The sequence below is a fragment of the Vigna unguiculata genome, chromosome 2 (assembly GCF_004118075.2).
Source record: "Vigna unguiculata cultivar IT97K-499-35 chromosome 2, ASM411807v1, whole genome shotgun sequence".
NCBI lineage: Eukaryota > Viridiplantae > Streptophyta > Magnoliopsida > Fabales > Fabaceae > Vigna > Vigna unguiculata.
This window is the reverse complement of record NC_040280.1, coordinates 20781963-20802385: the sequence shown is the minus strand read 5'-3', so window position 1 is coordinate 20802385 and position 20423 is coordinate 20781963. Positions and strand designations below refer to the sequence as shown.

Sequence of the window (20423 nt, the reverse complement as noted above, 5' to 3'; positions counted from 1 at the left end):
TATAACAATCATAATCATTAAGAAAGATTGAACACACTATCAATTTCATGGATATAACCTAACATTCAATTTCATAATTAGTACCAATTTCTACTCAGTCACATTCAAATTTACAATCAAATCCAATAAATTAACACCAATTCAACATGCATACTAGATAAACAAAGTCTGGTTAGCTTCCCTTACCTAATCAATCAATCTCAACTCTAAAACAATGACAAACCCCCATTTCAGCTACTAAGCATGTAACTCATCCTAGAAATAACACAAACAATATTAAGGTACACAATTAGAACCATTGATCAAAGAAGACTCACAAGGTAAACTCATAAACTCATAATCTACAAGCGATCCATCACTGATCACATGCACATGTGAGAATAATTGATTGTGAATTGAATAGAAAATCAACTTACTCAATGAAGAAAATTGATGAGATAAACTTAGAGATTTTGCCGCAAGGATCACCCTCGTAGTCTCTAATCGTCAAACATATGAGGATACAGTGAGAAACTATAGAGAGAAGAGAGAGCTCTTAAAATAGTATTTCTAGGGAGATTAAATATTTTTAAATAATAACATCCTTCTATAAAATTTCTATTCATATTTAAACGTTTATTCATTAAAACAATAATAACACCTTATTATTTTAAAACACGATTACTCTTAAAACAATATTTCCTAGATTCTCATAATAATAATAGAGAGAATAACAAGATGGATTATTAGATTAATTTGCATATTAGTTAACTAATAAAACTAATATAAATTTTATAATACCAAAGATTTGCTTTAGATTTTTTATGATAGGTGAAAAATCAATTAAAATTATTGAAGTAATTACATATTAAATTATTTTATTGTTACAGTAATAATAATAATAATAATTTATTTTTTATATATTAATTATTTAAAATATTGTATATTTGTTTTATAAGTATATAATAAAAACTAATTTTTTAAATTGTTTTTATTTTACATTTTAATATTTTTAAGTCAGAAAATATTATTTTATATTTTATTAAATTTTAAATCGAACAATATTTTTTATTTATCCTATATATATTATTATATTTATTAACATAATTTAAGTTTCATATATATATATATATATATATATATATATATATAAATTTTTTTTTGTAATTTAGTTTAAAAATTTTATTTTAAAATAAAATTAAAAAACTGAAAAGATAATAATATATACATATACATATATATATATATATATATATATATATATATTCCTTTTTTTTAATTTCTTTTTTGTATAAAGTTAAGAAATTTAAAAAATAACTAAAATTAAATAAAAAATAATAAGGTATTAAAATATATAAACAAAAATTAAAAATGGTATAATAATTTATGAATTTGAAATCGTATATATTAAAATTTATGAATATATTTTTTAACTATATTAACTATAATAATTTTTATTTAATTTTCCATATTTTTTAATTTCATATAAAAATAAAATTAGAAAGAATATATATATATATATATATATATATATATATATATATATATGTAATTTTGTTTTAATTTAGTATTTTGTTTTCCTTTTAAAATGAAATTGAAAAACGAAACTAATAAAATAGTAATGTATTATATATATATATATATATATATATATATATATATATATATATATATATATATATATATATATATATATATTTGTATTTTTTTAATACCTATGTTGTTAGTTTTTATTTAATTATGTTTATTTTTTAAACTTTTTTTAAACTTTATATAAAAATAAAATATATATGTGTATACGAATTTCGAAATTCATAAAATTATTATTTTGGATTTTAAAATCTTTAATGTTTTCGAAATCTGTTTTTATGTTTCTTCCAATTTCGAAATCCCGTATAAGCCTTAACCAAATTATGAAATCTAGCTTGTTCCAAACTCCCCCTTTTTTTTTCTTTTATCTGAAATTCGTTTACCTACCTCAAATCAAAATGTCATTTTAGAATTATTTTTTTTTAAATTTGAAGTGCTGAAAAAAATGATTGGAAGTGGAGAAAGAGGTGTTCATGGCGTATGATACAAGCCCAAAAGTATTTACAATATGACCCATAAGTTTTTGTGGCAAGAATAATGCAATCCAATTAATACAATCAACGTATACCAAACTACCTTTAATTCTTCAAATTATAAAAGCCTATTTTTTAATCGTTAAAATTATCAAATAACACCTTTTTATTTTATTAAAAAATTAAAGAAAGTTAAAATGACCAATTTGAATAGCTTTCGTAAATTAATGACATATTTGTAATTTTAAAGACTAGACTTATATTTTTAATATCAATAATTAATATGGTTTATTAATCTGTTTCATTGGAAGTAATAAAGCTTGAAAAGTAAATGTCTTTTTTTTTTTTTTCTTTAGAAGACATTTTGTACAACCCTCTATTAAAGAAAACGCTTTAGTGGTTATTTTTCTTTTTAGTTTTTAATCACCTTGTTGTTGTTGCATTAATTTAATTTAATAATAATAATAATAATAATAATTATTATTATTATTATTATTATTATTATTATTATTTTCTTTTTGACACGGGACAAATTATAGTTCCATGTTAAATAGTATTTTTAACAGTAGACCGCTAGAAGTTTAATTTGCACATAAATTTAAATTTATCTAAGTACATGTTATTTCCCCAAAGTCAGATAAAAAAATAAAAACAATTTTAATTTTTTATATATATAAAAAAATCATTAATTTCATAAAATCAAAAGTTGGAGTCCAATTTTTTAACTAATTTTTTTGTACTGTCTCTTGTTAAATATTAAAAACACAATGTACTTTAAAAATAATTTTAATATATTTTAAAATTTTAAAATTAATAGTCATTAATATATAATTTGAAAGCAAAAAAGAGGAATAACATAAGAAAAATCAGTAAAAAATCCAACAAACCCTCAAATTGGGATATTTTTCTTTTTTCATATCTTAACTCGAAAAAAAGGTTTTTAGAAATTGTTTAGATAGTTATCTAATCACGTGTCCTTTATTCTTCGCCAACTTCCCTATTAATTGAGTTAGCTATTTGTAACAATCCGTGCCCTCTTATTCTTCGTAGTCTCCAACCCCTTTCCATGTCTACAATAATAATGAGATTTTGAGTGGGTCTAATAATTCATCAAATCCATCTAACAATAAAAATATTGACATTTTTTCATATTCTTTGCCCCATTCAAATTTCTTCGATTATCAAATTTGGATAATCTAAGAAACAAAGCAATAGATATTTTAGTTGGAAAATGATCGATTAAAATTAATTTTTTTTAAGATAATATTTCTAGACATTTTTACCTCTCCTTCTAATTATTATCATTAGTAGAAAATTGACCAATATTGAGATTAATGATAAAAAATTATTGGTAATAATTTTCATTATTACAATTAAATTATCAATGTTGCAATATGTTTTTGTATTTTTGTTTTGTAGATAATTAACGAGATGCCATAGAATATGATAAGAACAAATTACACAACATTTTTTAAAATTGGAATTTTAATTGTTATTTTAAACTAAATTAATGATATTTTTTGTTATGATTATGTTTATATATTAAAATAAATTTTGTAAACATTGTAACCTTACTTATGATTTATGGGTCTATAAAGTTTCAAGTGGTTAGAACTGGCTAAGCACCACCCTATCAGATAACTTCCTTGTCCAAAAACATTTAACAGATACCATTATAAAAAAATTCAAAGAAAAAACAATTTTTTTTAATAATACAAAAATTGAAGTAAAGTGACTACGATTCTACGAACTTACATCTCTTAGTTGAACCTTTGGAAGGAATATAAGGAATTCCAAAATATATAAGAGCATTTCTCATGTTTCTGACAATTGCTTGGAGTTGGTTCAAGCAACTCTTATGTTGATTTTGTAAGGGAGAATAATGAAAACTAACTTTATGAAGCATATTGCAGTTTTACACTGCCATATAAGTTTTATCATTATACATTCATTTAAATAATTGACATTAATTGTAAATTACAATATTATAATAAATTGTCAGTTATTCAATTAGTTAACTTTTCAGAAAAATAATTGATTAACTTTTTCATGATAAAATAACTAATTTATATTACTACATATTATTATACATCATCATTATTATCATCATCAAGTTTGTATAAGGTAATAATTTGTTTTGAATTTCTTAAAAAAATTCTATTGCGACAAAACCGATCGTGGATTGTTTAAAAATAACATGACACAATTACTCTGGTCTTATATCTTCAGTCATTTGAGTACATCCTGGTGGATATGTCCTAAAAGAACCATCTACAAAAACAAGCCTTTATTTGAAACAATAAATGCAACCAAAAAAACTAAAAATTGTTCACTGTCAAGACTTTCTAATTTGCTTTGCTCTATCAGTCTTTTGCATAAATTCCTGAACTAGTTGTTCTGTATCAATTAACCAAGGGAGGTGGAACAAAGAGAAGCCACCAAAACAACCTTGTCTCAACTCTTAAGAGTAGATGTAGCTGCTAAAGTGCACACTTTGCACTCCAACAAAATTCATTATCCACAAGGAATTGAAGCTTCTTCCACCAGTAACTGCTATCATAACTTACAAGTTCTTAACCCTTCTCGCTGGACGTAATAGGTACCTTTTAAGTGCAAGGATAAGCACCCAAGTACTAGCTGAGATCTTCTCCTTGATCATTAAGAGCAGTGCTGAGCTCAAAACAGTCTTTAAGATCTGAGCATGCAATCCTTTGAAATATCCCACTATCCCCTCTCTTTTCCATATTCCATAGAGAACACTAGACACTGTTTTCTGTGATTTTGTCTTTGTTTTGGAGTTTGCTTCATCTGAGTCAGCAGCTTGAATGATAACTTTGCACCTATAAGCAGAAAGAGGTCTTAGAAGTGCCCCCTATAAACTAAGTCCAGAAATCAAAACCCAGTGGGAAGTTACAACTAAATACCTGATAGCTGGATATGTAAGACATGTAGCAATGCTTTTTGAAATTGCACCTAAAAGAAAGGCCATAAATGCAGAAAGGGATTCGGGAGATGATCCCTTTTCAGCTTTGCTTTGTTTGTTCTGCAGTGCTCGCTGTTTCAGCTGATCAAACACGGTATACTGCAGCACAAGGTAGTTTCAGATTAAAATCTTTTGGTCTCTGACCAAGCATGCCAAATATAACTTTATATATTAATCACACAAACATGATACAGAACTTCAGATGGTAGAAACTGCAGCTTCACCTACCTGAATTGCAGGGTTTGATGTGAGCAGCAAGGAAATACTGAGGCCATCAAATGCGTCACTCCAGGTTCCTTCGGTAAGGGTTTTCAGTAGCCCTTTAGACTTTCCAAATGCACTTGTCTGCATCCTTGAGGAGGCTGTGTCCAGGGGCTAGAAGTAATCAATGAGGTATGCTTAGTAATACAATTAAGTTTGATATAGGCAGATAGTAACATAAAATAGACACCTATGATTTATTAGCCAGTCTATAGTTAACAGTGGATGATTAACCAACAATTATAGTAGGTTAAGCATTGAAAACTTAATCAGATTTTTATGTATAATTTAATCAACATGTTTTATTCCATAGATGCACTAGGTTCTCTCCTTGTTCCATGTTCAAACTAAGAATCATCAAAATAGCCTCAAGCCACAAAGTATAGCCATAAAAGACTTCAATCAAAATTTTGTTATGAACATAATGAAAATTTGGTATTAAAGTGTCGTGCTCCAAAAACCATAGAAGTGTTTTTAATTTTTAAATACATATTTAAACTAGGAAAAGCTAGTGCTGCCTCACCTGAGTCACAATGGCAGTGCAAGCCCCAGCAGCAGCAGCAATAACTAAGTTTGCTTTCGTTCCGATGGATCTATAACCACTTTTGTCTAGATATAATCTTTTAAAATAACTGTATCCATAGAAGTAGACAAACTGCGAAATGAAGGATTGAAGATTCTTTGTTCCAAGGCCCTGGTAAAGTGAAAGCACCTGACCGTTAGATATTGCCTCCAATAATACATCAGTGAGATTCCTGCAAATGTGAAAACAATTAGAATGGAAGTAAGTAAGTATACATACCCAAGAGATACATTCTCTTGGATAATTTTGACACACAATGGCCAAGAGCTAAGATCAATCCCCCACTCAACCTCCATACTCAACCCAAGAAATTCCAATGTTACAAAATGATACTTTGATGCAAATGCAATTTGGTACACTACATGCAGAATAGTTTTATCATTTGTAAAATAAGAATGTTTCACTGTTCCCTGTTTAATTCCTTTAAAAGAAACATAAAGTGTAAGAGTCTCAATGAAAAATTAAACTATTAAGCAGACTAAACGACTTGATGGGTTCGAATAAGACTTAGTCTCCTTAATTTGGTCCCTCTACTTCCAATATTCATAATTGAAAGCTAAAGGGTCTAATTAGTCCAATACACAGGGGACAAGGTTTAGACATCAGAAATGTGTTCAAGGGACAAGCCCTTTCAGATGTTATTAAAGACAAACAAATTTTAGAAAACAGAAAGCTGTATATTGGAGTTAAAGATGAAGGAACACAAGCTGGTTAGTTATTCCATATATATAAGTTTGTTATTAGCTCCTTCCTGCTGCTATAAAGAGACTCCCCTGATATTTCAAACAGAGTGCATTTTTCAATCACAAAAGGTGTTATTCGGTTTCTTTCTGTTTTCTCTTATAATATGGTATAATTTTTCAGTAGGATATCTTTTCTGTGCTTCTCTTAGCCATCAAATACCGCAGAGACTGAGATCAGTCAATCTGCCACCGACAACCAGTGCCTCCGTTCCGTTCATCCAATACCATTTTTTGAAAACAGTAAGCAAATAAATGTTTAAACTTTTAAATTGATCTTAGGGGGTTTATACATTCTAGAATCTTTAAATCTTAAACAGTAAATAATCATTGTTGGGTGATCCGGTTACCTTGGAAAGTCCATCCCAAAGAATTGAGAACCAAAACCAGATAGAGAAAACTAGAATTACAATACCCCCAAGCTAAAAAGAATACACCTTTCAAGATCAACGATAATTTATCCCAGACTCCAAAACAAATACTTGAAAAGGGCAGGGCAATTACGCAGGTCTTTGATCACCATCTCCTCAACATGAGTATATTCACATTTAATAGAAACTTTTAGTACGCAAATTTCCCAAGGTGAAATTTCTATTCTAATTGAAGATCAGCATCAAAAGTTTTGTCTTCAAAATAAACCCAAGCTAAAAAATTACATCTTTCATCGTTGATCACCATCTCCCGAACACAACACTACAAGACAAAGTCCCGATCCAGAACACCCAATTCTGGGAGGAACACGGAGAAACCATTTACGATCACCCCATGAAGAAGGGGTGAGCATGGGGAGAAGAAATTGAAATTCAATTAACGATAAGAAGATAATATAGAAAGAAAAAAAGGTAGGGATTAAAGAACCTGTATCTGGTGCGACCATGGGAACGAGCATCGGCTTGGTACTTGGTCTTGCAGGTGTCAAGCGGGTAGAGAATAGTGGTGCTGATGAGTGATCCTATGGCCCCAGAAGTGGCCTCTGCTAATGACTCCAGATCCACGTTCATCTTCCTTCTGGGTGGGTTGTTGGAGAATAGAGGGTATGTATATTTTTTAACAGTAACAAAAATATTATATATAATGCAGAAATATAGTATAAGAGAGGGAACAAAAATGGGTGCTACAGAGAGAAAATAAAGAGGAAATGGAAAAGGAAAATATGGTTTGTAGGAACTAATTCACCAAGACAAAGAAGGGTGAGAGGGTCGTGGAAGGTCAACACCACCTAACGTTGTGAAAACATTTTATAGGGTTCCACGAAAGCAATGGACAGAACAAAAACGTGAGTGGCGTGGTACGTTGTGTTACGTTATAGAACCATGCTATCTACCCAAGTAAGTCCGTGTAGAACTAGCGCGTTATTGTGTGCGAGCTTCTTCTTTCTTGACTAAACGGTGTTTTCAACAAATAAAAGACACACTGTGTATATCCGACCCATGTGGATAAATACAGGGTGAAAAAGACACCACCGTGACGCATGCAAATACATATGATGATTATGTTAACACAATTTTTTTTTAAGTATTAAAATAGAATTGAAAAGGAACAAAAATGATAGAATAAATGGTTAGTGTATCATGGAATATATGATTATTATAAAGTTCAAATATGTTTTTAATTCTGTAATTACCAAATTGAAATGCATTTTTATATTCTAGTAATACATGAAATTTGTCTTACAAGATAGACGAATTTAACTTTTAACTCACATGTCTAATCATCATGAAATTTGTCAGGACATAATATTTTACCAAGAGGAGGTTTAAGATTTTCAACAGCTTTATAGATTGACTTTCAGATATAGATATGATGAATGTTAATCATCGTACGTAGCTTTGGTAATGTTTTATAACACCAATATTATGATAAACCATGGTTTTGCTATTTTTGATTAAAAAAATGGTTGACACATGTAATTTAAATTTTTCTTTTTTCATTTTGATTCTAGAGGATGTAATTCATATATTATTAAAGTACGTGGATAAATTTTATATAAATTTTGAGGATGAGGGATAAATTTCAATTTCGCATGTAAATACAGTAACTAAAAATATACTTAGCAGAATTAGTTATTTGAAATATTCATTATTTTAAGTTTAATTTAATTTAAATTATTTTAATTTTATAGTAATTCAAATTTAATTTTAAATTTAAATATAACCCAAATTTAAACTCCTATATTATTTATTTATTTTACTCTTTTTTTGTTTTGTTATAAAAGGGTGATAAGATGATAAATATTTATAGTATCTTTGGATTCATGTTAATTAATTTTTATTTATAATTTAATTATAAATTATTTAAATAATTTAATGACATGATTTTACTTTGAAATATATATATTTTTTATTTTAATCTACACTAATAGAAAATAACACATAATTTTTGTAATATATTAATTATTGTTGTATTAAAAAAAGGTAAAATTGGATCGACCAGAACATACAATTAATGATTTTATTTTCCCTTAGCATAAGTGACTCTTTATTCATGTCACATAAAGTCGGTCATTTAATGGTCGCGATCCAATGATAATGAGCCTATCACTACACAGTCCCTTCAACATAAGCATTACACGCTAAATAAAACTATCAGAATTTGACCTGAAATGGAGTTAATGAAATTGAACCATACACCACAATTATATGTAATAAGATATTAATTCATAATAATTTTTTTTAATTTAGAAAATACGTAATATTTCAATAAATACTTCATTCAACCAACTTATATTTTAGAAAAAATGTTAACATTTCAATATTAATTTATATAAGTATTATCATTTAACACTTGTATAACACAATAATCAATTAATTAGTTCAAACAACTATTTTTGCTGAGAATGCTTTTAGTTTATAAATTTACATGCGAAATTAGAATTTGTCCCTCTTCCTCAAAGTTCATATCAAATTTGTCACTATACTTTAGTAATGCATAGAATATGTCCTCCAGAGCCAAAAGAATAAAATATATATAAAACTTAATTTTTTTTAAAAATTACATGTGTCAGTCATATGCTTGTCAAGTGTTTTGACATGTCAGTTCAGTCAACTTGATCGTTAGCCATGTTAGCTAAAAGTTAACGTTGTCTGTTTTAGAGGACGAATTTCATGCATTACTAAAGTTGTTGAAAGTTTCACATAGACTAGAGATAAGACAATTTCATAATATATAAGTAGGGTGCAAACCTCACCTTACAAGCCAATTTTGTGGGGTTGAGTTAGGCTTAAAAGTCCACTTTCTAACAAAAGTATAAGGACAAATTTTATATGAACTTTCAGAGAGAGGTGAATTCCAATTTTGCATGTAAGTACAGGGACTAAAAACATACTTAACACTTATTATAATATAATATGTTCTCTAATTATATTTTTGACTAGTGTGAGATCCTTAAAACAAAGTTTTTTTTTTTAATATAATAGGCTCAGTTATAAATAGGCTTACTGTTAAGAAAGTTAAGTACACACAAAATTGTTCATCTTTGTAGAAAATATTTCTTCTAATTTCTCTGTCCTTTTTCTAGAAGATCTCACTCATATCTTATTTATTTTTCAATCAGAACCTACCTTTGGAATCACCGCAGAGAACTCTATAACTCTAGTCGATCAAAATCGCAAATAGAGTAAGTTCTCTTTCTTTCACGTTTATAGTGGTCCAATATGTGTTTTCTCATTCTCTGTGTATGGTTGAGTTTCATGTGGACTAATTATGTTCATATGTACTTCATGCATGTTTGTTGTTGTAACCGCGAAATAACGATGTGATGGCGAACAAAAAAATTAATTTTAAAAATATATAAATTTTACAAAGGAAGTCGCCACCATAGTTTATTAAGAGGAACTATGGAAAACCTAAAAATAAATTGGTTTGTGAAACCATATTAGGTCTGGGAGTTGGTTATGTGTGGGAAAAGTATTAGCATGCCACCAAGTATGTCCAAAAATAGTTCCCTTTAATCAAATGTGCAAAACTATCAAAATTTTCAAACATTTATTTTTCCCAAAGAATCAAATAAACATACAAATGTGAATAAAGAAAACATTTTTTCAATTTTTTAATTGGGTCCGACAAGTTGCTTGACCTTGCTCCTATGTATTCTCATTGAAAATGAGAAATTAAGGTTATGTAGTTCTTTTTAAAAAACAAATTATTTAGAAAAACCTTGATTTGATTAATATTTTTAAATTTCAAATTTTAATGTATTTTTTAGTTATCAAGTGAATATGAGATTTAACGTGATAAAAATTTATCATTAAGCAAGCCTAAGACTAGACGTGACGATTATATACTTTTAAAATTTTGTTAAAAAATCAATTATCAAGTAAATCCAAGACTCAACGTGATAATCATTTTATCTAAGAGTGAAAGATTCAATTATCAAGTAAGTCCGAGACTTAACATGATAATCAATTTTTTATTTAAGAATTTAGATTTAATTATCAAGTAAGTCTGAAACTTAACGTGATAGTCAAGTTGTATTCAAGAACTTAGATTTACTTAACAAGTAAGTATGAGACTTAATGTGATAATCAAATTGTATTTAAGAGTTTTAGATTTAATTATTAAGTAAGTTTGAGACTTAACGTGATAATCAAATTTTATTCAAAATGAAATATTTAATTATCAAGCAAGTTCGAAATTTAAGGTAATAGTCAAAACGTTTAAATTTTATAAAAATGAATTATCAAGGAAATCCAAGACTTAACATTGATAATTACCAATTTTTAGTATAATTATAAAATTTTTAATTTGTAATTTGGATTTAAAATACAAAAATTGGTTTGTACTAAAAATGCGAAATGACAAATAGTGGAACTATTGTAACTATAAAAACATGAATCCCAAATAAAAATGTGATTAAGAGTAAAAACAAGGGTGCAAACAACATAACTAATAATACAAGGGTGTAAGATATAGTGTCAAGTTGTTGAAAATGATGACAAGTAAAATGATAATCTATTTCAATATATTTGGTTCGCTCATGAAAAATAGTGTTGCGAGCATTATAAATAACACTTTCATTGTAACAATGTAGAGGTGTAGGATCTTTCAAATAGACACTCATTATGCAATTAATCAATGGAGCTAAATAATCTCACAGATAGTCAAAGTCATGGCACAATACTTAACTTATGTGGACGATCGAGATTTAACATCTCATTTCTTACTCTTCCATAATTTCATGATATAAGTGAACCACAAAAAAAAAAATCACTACCCAATATAATATTATTTATTTTTCCCCTTAAAACTTATGGTTTTATGGAATATTCATATCTAAATATTAAAACTAACATTATCTCACCCTATCATGCTTAAATGAAATTTTCCTAAAAAATTTACATATAAGATTCTTAATTTCAAAATTTATTAAGAAAATTCTTATATTTTAGTTTTGTAAATAAAATATTTGGAATTACAATACATAAACTTAAAAAAAAATTGAGAAATTTAACAAAAATAAATTAAAGAAAAATATGAAAGGAAACAAAAATTTCAATTTCTGTTTTTATAAGTTTAATAAGTATATAGCATAAGTATAATATGCGATATATTATTAATAAGTTAAAATGATTTTTAAATATCTATAAAAAAAAATCCACCTATCTATTTTGTACTACGATTCAAACATGGTTGTTTATTTTATTTAAGTGGTATGTATATTAAAAAGGGAGGTTCAATGAAAAACCCTTAGATCCTCAACCATATCAAATTGAAATTATTTTCATGGGAATGTCGGGTTGAATTTCTGCGTTTGATTTGAAGGCAACCCCGTTTGTTTGCCATGTGTGTGGATAATACGTTTAACATGTTCATCGTACAGAGAGCAACAGTTGAAAAGAAATCTGTATATAAAGAACTAAACAAAATATACATATTTAACATTCTGCTGTTTCCTAAATATATTTTTACTGAATATCTTCAGTGAACATCCCAATTAATTCTTAAAAGGTAATTAGGTTGATTTGTCTCTAATTAATAATTAATAATTTTATACTGTTGAAAAAAAAAGAATTTACTTAGTATTCAAGTTATTTCTTATCAAATATAAGACATTTATCTTTGTGGACTTATTCGAATATTTATTCTATTTTTTTAATTAAAACAACAAAGCTTATATATGGTGAGATTTTGTTGTCAGCATTTTTTATCCCATGACAATTATTCCATTAAAATACCATCAAAGTATATAGTGATGCGGGATCTACCATCTTTTGGAGACATTGAGAAATTAAAAAAAAAGGAAAATATAAATATCTATATATTAAATAAAATAAATTTAATATAAAACAAACAAATTTAAAACTTTTGTTTCAAAATGTTTAGGGCTACATAAGAGTGGTTCATTGCCATTGCTATTCACCCTCTCCTAGGGTAAAACCAGCATTACCAAAAAATTAGGGATAAAAGTGGGATTATAAAACTTATGGGGTGCAGGAAAAAGAAAGGAAGAATTGGCTTGATTCAAACTAGCAATTTAGAAAACAAAATTTGGATTATATTGAGGATTTTTCTTCCTGAACCCCCCATATATTTCTTCTGCACCTCAAAATCTTCTGCAAAATCCACAACTACCCTTTGACCACCTGATTCCGCTGTATTAATGTTTGAAAATTTGAATCTCTCTCTTATTTAATGAAAACGAATTTTCCCACTTTTTTAACCTAGTCGTCCTCATCCCCAAATCCCACTTTGCCTCACTCTCCTTCCTCGCACCTCAATCTTTCCTCCCTACAATAGTGGTTGTCGTCTCTCTGGTCTCCCACATTCGTAACACTTAAAAAAGTAATGTTCATCTTCCTTGGTTTATGTTGTTTTGGCTGTTGTTGCCATGTTTGCCATGTATACATAGGTAATATAGGAATCATTTAGTTTATATGAGAATAAATGTACACGAAGCGAAACGGTGTCGAAAAACTGAACCCTAAATTGAAAGTCGACTTCCATAAACGAATTTCAAAGAACCTATTTTTGGGAGTCAACTTTCGTAAACCATTGATTACTGGAAGTTGACTTCCGTAGAACAACGTTGACAAACCGTAAGTCACTGTCACATCCGTAAGATAATATGATTTTCGTAAAGCAATGTAAAATATTTTAGTTATGTAATTTTTTTTAGGATTGTTATGCTATTTTTATTTGTAGTTAATTTTAAATTAAATACCATTTTTTCAAAATAAAAAATATAAAAACAAAATTAAAATATTCATGTAACTATAAAATAAAAAAAATAAAGCATAAATAATGATAGGAAACCGTAACAAAATATCAATTCAAACTAAATAAAATTAAAACAAGAAAAAAAATCAATTAAAAAAAAACCATAAATAACTTGTAAACTAAACAAATAACAATTAAAATACAAAAGAAATATAACAATCACAAATATAAAAACAAAAAAAAAATATTCATGTAACTAAAAAGTAAAATATAAAACAAAAGTAAATAAAAAATAAAGAATAAGTAATTACTAAAACATAAAAATATTACCAATAAAAACAAAAATAATAAAATAATAAAAATTTATAATTTTTACCGGAGAACTTCCAGATAAAACACGACAAAAATAAACAATGCAACAAAATACATAAAAACACTCATGGCATTCATGTAACAGTAGCACATAATATTATGAATAAAATAACTCAATTTTCCCCTTAAACAAATGCACCTTGCAACCAAATAAAACTCCCAAAGTGAGAATGGACATTCCAGATGTGGAGATTTATTTTATTGTGTTTCGAAAGTCGATTTTCGCAACTTGGGGTGCAACGCGTAAATATATATTAAATACTGTCAATTAATAACTTTGTTCAGGCAACTAATAACTCTGTAACTTCATAATTATTTAATTATTACGATTACATAATTCATTTTTTTATTTTAATTTAATTTTTTAAGAACATAAATGGAAGAGTACAAATCTTTGGCGATGCAGAAGAAATATTGGGGTGCAGGAAAAATACCCTTATATCGAACACCATGGCCCATTATATATCTACTGTCTCGTGGCCAGTTAGGATTCGTCGCTTTTACTCCATTTGATTAAAAAACTATAGTCACTTATTTTCTTTCATTGATTTGATACTTGTGTAGTAGGTACAAAAGGATGGGTGAAGAATGTAATTTCATAATTAAGAAAAATTATATTTTTACGAGGTAATCTAGGAAATTGAAGAGTTTAAATTTTGTTACCCATTAAAGTAATTTATTTGGATACAATATTTGACTGATGGAAGGATAGAGTTGAATTATTCAAATATCTTTTAAATAAATTTTATTTTAAAAAATAAAATTTAAGATACTTCTATTATTTATCTAAACGTATTATTTAAAAAATAAAAGAAAATTATAAATTATTCAAGTGATATATTTAATTTTTTTTAACATTATAAAATATTAAAAATATCATATTATTTTACTTTTTTTAAAATTATTAAAATTCTTTATTCCATCACATTATACAAAATCCGAGTCAATGTAATAATATCCTATAAATTCTATTAATCTTATTTTGGAATTAGTTTCATAAACTCAGGAATAAAAGTGTAGACATTTTAATTTATATTTTTTTATAATTTATTAATACATCATAACGATTTTGACTGTTTTTTATTGTTTTTCACTGAGTTGTATCTTCTTCCATTAAAACTTTCAATTAGAAAGACAATATGAAGATTATTGAAGTGACATAAAAGGAACGGGTCTTGAAGTAGGGACACACAAGGTGCATCCTTGACCAAAACTTAAATAACTGTCATGGAAAAATTATAATTTTTTTTATTATATGAAGAATAAAAAAGATTGATGTTGTTTCCTTTTATTAAGGAAGAAAATTGACATAATATAAGAACTAATTTGTTGATATTTAGGTATATGTATCAAATATCTCACACAAAAAGTAGAGTTTACAAAACCAGAGAACCTGCATGATTTGGTATTATTATTATTATTATTATTATTATTATGATTATTATTATTATTTTGTGTTAACTCCCTCTATGAATGTTTTGTTAGAGGGAAACACATATGCTAACAGAAATTAAGTTTTGTGGAAGTAGGTAGCATTGGTGGTTTTAGAGAGAGAAAAGAGATAAAATGGGAGATAGCAAACATGTTCCACAAATGACGATGAAGAAGATAGGTCATGTGAGGTGGGACAAGTGTGAACTGTGAAGACAACTCTTTCATTCTGTCATGCTGTCCCTTCTCAACAACATCTATTTTCTTCTTTCTATAAAATGGAATAATATTAATTATACAAAACTAGGTGAATTTATAAAATAATATTAATTACAAAAAAAAAAACTGGGTAAATTTCTTCCTATAGTTTATAAAAAGTGAAGTTTACATGGATTCTTAGTAAATTTTAAGTTAATTCAATTTTATAAAATCAGTTTATAAGATAAAATTTACACTCGTTGTTAAGAAGTGAATTTTAAGTCTAACTCAACCTTATCAAATCAAATTTTAAAGGAAGGTTTCCACCAACTTATATATCGTGAATTGGTATTATCTCTGATCGATATAAATCTTCCAATACATATTACTCATGTCGATGTATATACATATTGTGCATGAGACTAAACATTAATGAGTAGTTCGATAGTGAATAAAATAATATATTCAAAAAACAACAAATTTCACTAAAATATGTTTTAACTCATGATCTTGATACCATACTAAGAAGTAAATTTTAAGCTTAACTCAATCCTACAAAGCTAGTTTTGTAAGGTGAGTTAAGTTTAAAGTTCACTTCTTAATACCCATTTATATATTGTAAATTTGTCTTATTTGTAATCGATGCAGAATTTTCAACAAATGAATCACTAAAGCTATTATAAAATCAATTATGAAATATTTCACATTAATTAAAAATAAAATAAAATTCTAATATATAATATGTATTAGAGGATTGAGGAGGGGCACCTTGACCAACACGTTAGCATAAGATGAGATGTCTTTAGCATAAGATGAGATGTCTTGGGACAACAACATAAACAACATTACACTAAACATAAACTATAATTAAATGGTAATTGATTAAAGGTAACTAATCAAGTCATGAAACCCTAAAACAAAATAAACCTATAGGTCCTAGGCCCAAGAAAGATAGGATCCTTGAAAATACTATAAATAGTTACTAATAACGAGATATGTCGGCGGTTAGAAATATTAGTATAATTTAAAAAATAATAAAAATAAAAATTATTATAATAAAATCTTATTGTTACAAATGTTTTAAGCAATATTAATTTTTGTGATAAATGTTGTTTATGATAAACGGTTTTTCAGTTATTTTATTAATCGTCAGTTATTATTTTCTTTAACTAGACTAATTACAATTGATTCTTAAGTATCTCTCCTTTACCTATAATTTTTCTATCTATAAATACTATCCGACTACATGAGGAAAAGACATAACAAAAAATACATCAACTCAAAAGTGTTTCGATCTTCATCTCTATATTTTCATTTAAAAAATTAATGTTCATAAGATTCAGAAATTATTCACTATACTGGATCAACATAATAATTTATATATTTCTTATTAAAGACGAATATTTTGCTTGTCTAACTCAAAATAATAAAAAGAAAAGATGGACACATGTAATTGTATATACATCTCAATTTAACAAGAACATAATAAAAATACATTTTATTATATGGACCAATCTTAACCTAGAAGACTTTGTTTGGTACTTAATAATAGCGTATGAAGGAGGGACCCCTTAAGCAAGACCCAAAAGTGTAGGTGTTACCATCACCCATCCAAGCCAATTCATTTCTTTGCCTTTTTCCATAAATTTTGGTAGGCCTCACTATCGTACTTCGTTTTCATCTTCACATGTCTCGTATAATGTCTAATTGGGAGGCTCTTTTGAGGAAAGTAGATAAAAAAACAAACACAATCAATTTACTTTTAATGTATATTTTCTAATCAAATCCTCTATGTGGTTTTTATCCTAAACAACAAAACTATGTGAGTTTGTGTGTGTGGTGTGTCTTGTCATGATCTAAAGTACTACACCAACAAATCGTACTAAAAGACACTTTTTTTTTTCCAATTTGGGTTTTCTACTTGTTTTGCACCCTTAAATTTGTGTCTTTGATGCGAATATTCTGCGGTTTGAAAACCATCATCAACGCAATACAATAATGTGCTGCATGTAAGGAAATTGCTTATTCTCTTAAATTAATTATTTTTTAATATTTAATTAAATTCTAAATATTTCATAGATGTGTGTATTTCGAATTGAACATTTAGGTGTTGGAAATATTTTTTTTTTGTTTGAATTTTGTTGTCAATAGATGTTTTTTTATTAATAAGATGATATAAATGTTATTTTTATTTTTTTAATTTACTGATTGACTTTTATTTTTTTAATTTTATTTATTAACTCATTTTTTTCCTTAAAAACAAGTTCATAGAAAAACTGAAAAAAAATTAAAAAGAAAAATAAGTTAATCGACAAATAAAAACAAATAAAAATAAAAGTCACATTATTTCATTAATAATGAAAATAAATATACTTAAACAAAAATAAAAATATTTTAAATATTTCATAAAGCTTTTTTTTTATATATATCTTAACTAGAAATATCTAAATTTACAAATTACATAAAATTTAATCAAGTTGTTTTTCTAATTTGGTTTATAATATGCGAAGTAAAGTTGAATAACAATATACGGTTCCGTCGAAATGGAACTAACCTACAAAATAACATTCAAAATTCAACAACGATAATGTGAAAATAGAATTGTAAGAGAACTTTAATTTGATAATGGAGATTCTTTTAATAAAAGAACACGGTAATTTTTCAGTAAAATATACTATAATTTATTAATTAATTAATTTTTATTATTTTATTATTTGAAACAAAATTAAAAAAAAATCATTCAAAATTATGTACAATTGCATTTTATAGAAAATATTAAAAGTAAATGTCATTTTCTATTACCCCGGTTTACTATAGAAGACAAGGAAATGTCAGAAAACAATTTCCGCTGGTTTTGGATGATGAGAGATGTGCAATTAGTTTTCTTCCAAATTTTTAATTGAACATTTTTACGTTGAATATATTGTATAGATTAAATAGTTTTTGTAAAGTTAAATTAGATTTAATTTTTTTTAAAACAAATCTTATTTTAAAAGTAATATATCTTTAATTTTTGCTAAAAAATCAAATCTTTATCGATATTTTAAAAATTGTTTTCAATAGCTTTCTAAAAAGTATAATTATAATTATTTCAAACTTGGAATAATTTTATAGTTATAACTTTACAAAAATTAAGTTTAATCAAATGTGTTATCAATATAGTATACACAAATTACATTATCAATTAATAGAAATTATGATAGATGTACTATATGACCTATTAACCTCTCTAGCCAGATCCATCGGTCAGGTGGTCCAAGGATAAACGGTCGAAGGTCGTCCGTTATAGGCGGATAACCCCGTGAGTTGTTGATGTGGCAATTTCTCTGGAATGATTTTAGAAAGCTCACAACCGAGCGACTCGGCCATATGTAATTGATCACATTGAGACCCTCTTAATGTAAGTGTCGACGAACAAAGACCATGATTCGCCATTCTCGTCCAACTATAAGGGGACAACAACAACATAGTCGATCGATCAGCCGAATGAACCAAGAGGTAAAACCTAGATTAAAAGTAAAGCAAGTCAGTAATTAAGTTTAAACAGCGATTGGACCCTGATTAAGAAAACCCTAAACACAAACCCATATAAAAAACTATATAAATAGGAATCCAAGGTAAGTCGGTAGGAACTTTTATTTCACATTTATTACAGCATTAATTGCATTCGACTTGAACTAACTTAAGTATTGGAGTCTTATTAACGGGTAACCCGATCGTCTAAACTGCCGAATGGGAGAGAAAGAAAGGAGACCGCACGAGAGAAACTATAATGAAGAGAAAATAGACAAATTGAATATTTTAAATAGATATTTAGTGCATGTAACCAAAACAATAAATATATTTTCTAAATAAGTATATACAAATAAACATGATACTATACTACGAATACGTACTATATTTTTATGCTGCAAATTTATTTATAAAATTCTTTTACGAGCATAAGTTATGTTTTATATGAAATTTCTACAAAAAGACAAATAACATTGTCATACATTTTTAATTTTATTAAAAACCTCAAAGAAACGAATCTTGTCTAGATTTTTTTTTAAATTCGTTGAAAAAAATAGCGTCTAGACTGCAATTTTCCACGATATTGAATCTCATCTAACTTCACTTTACACTATTCCTCCTAATAAATCGAATGAGACTTTTCCCAAGAACAATAAGTTCCTTTACATAGGCATAATCTTATATATATATATATATATATATATATATATATATATATATATATATAGTGGTAATGATTTTGAATTATTCCTACTCACTCGAATTCAACTATTCCCATTTTGTTATTCCTGAGTCATGGACTACAATTTCCCCAACACTTTGAATGAATACTCGTGAATTTTCATTCAAATTAATTTCTAGAATGAGCACAAAATATAAGAAATTATGTTTTTGTGTAATTAAAATAAGTGCATGGTTTTATTTAAAAGTGTTAATTGGGATTAAGTTGTGCTTAAGCCTCAATGAGAAGTGGATTGTTATGTATATGTTTAAATGGGTGGTGTAGTAACTCATTGGACTTTACAATATGGTCTAAAATAGAGAAGAAACCAAACCCTGTGAGTGAATTTATCAATAGTTTGAATAGCAAATTTTAGTTTTCCCTTTCTACCATCTTCAAAGGAAACTACTTCAATTTCTTCTTC

At 26.9% G+C, this 20423-nt stretch overlaps 1 protein-coding gene across 1 annotated transcript; it reads right to left on the bottom strand.

Moving 5' to 3' along the window:
• Positions 1–4227: 4227 nt before the first annotated feature.
• Positions 4228–7902, bottom strand: LOC114173667 (peroxisomal adenine nucleotide carrier 1). Its single transcript, XM_028058175.1, has 5 exons — positions 7468–7902; positions 5810–6041; positions 5254–5400; positions 4967–5124; positions 4228–4882 (listed from the first exon to the last, which is right to left on the bottom strand). The coding sequence occupies exons 1-5, from the start codon at positions 7608–7610 to the stop codon at positions 4606–4608; spliced, it is 957 nt and encodes a 318-aa protein (XP_027913976.1). The 5' UTR covers positions 7611–7902; the 3' UTR covers positions 4228–4605.
• Between the last annotated feature and the right edge of the window lie 12521 nt (positions 7903–20423).

Coding starts and splice junctions, on each gene's coding strand:
- LOC114173667 (XM_028058175.1), bottom strand. CDS start 7,610: ATGAACGTGGATCTGGAGTCATTAGCAGAGGCCACTTCTGGGGCCATA. Junction 6,042..7,467: donor CATGGTCGCACCAGATACAG/GTTCTTTAATCC, acceptor TCACATTTGCAG/GAATCTCACTGATGTATTAT. Junction 4,883..4,966: donor CTTACATATCCAGCTATCAG/GTATTTAGTTGT, acceptor TTCTGCTTATAG/GTGCAAAGTTATCATTCAAG.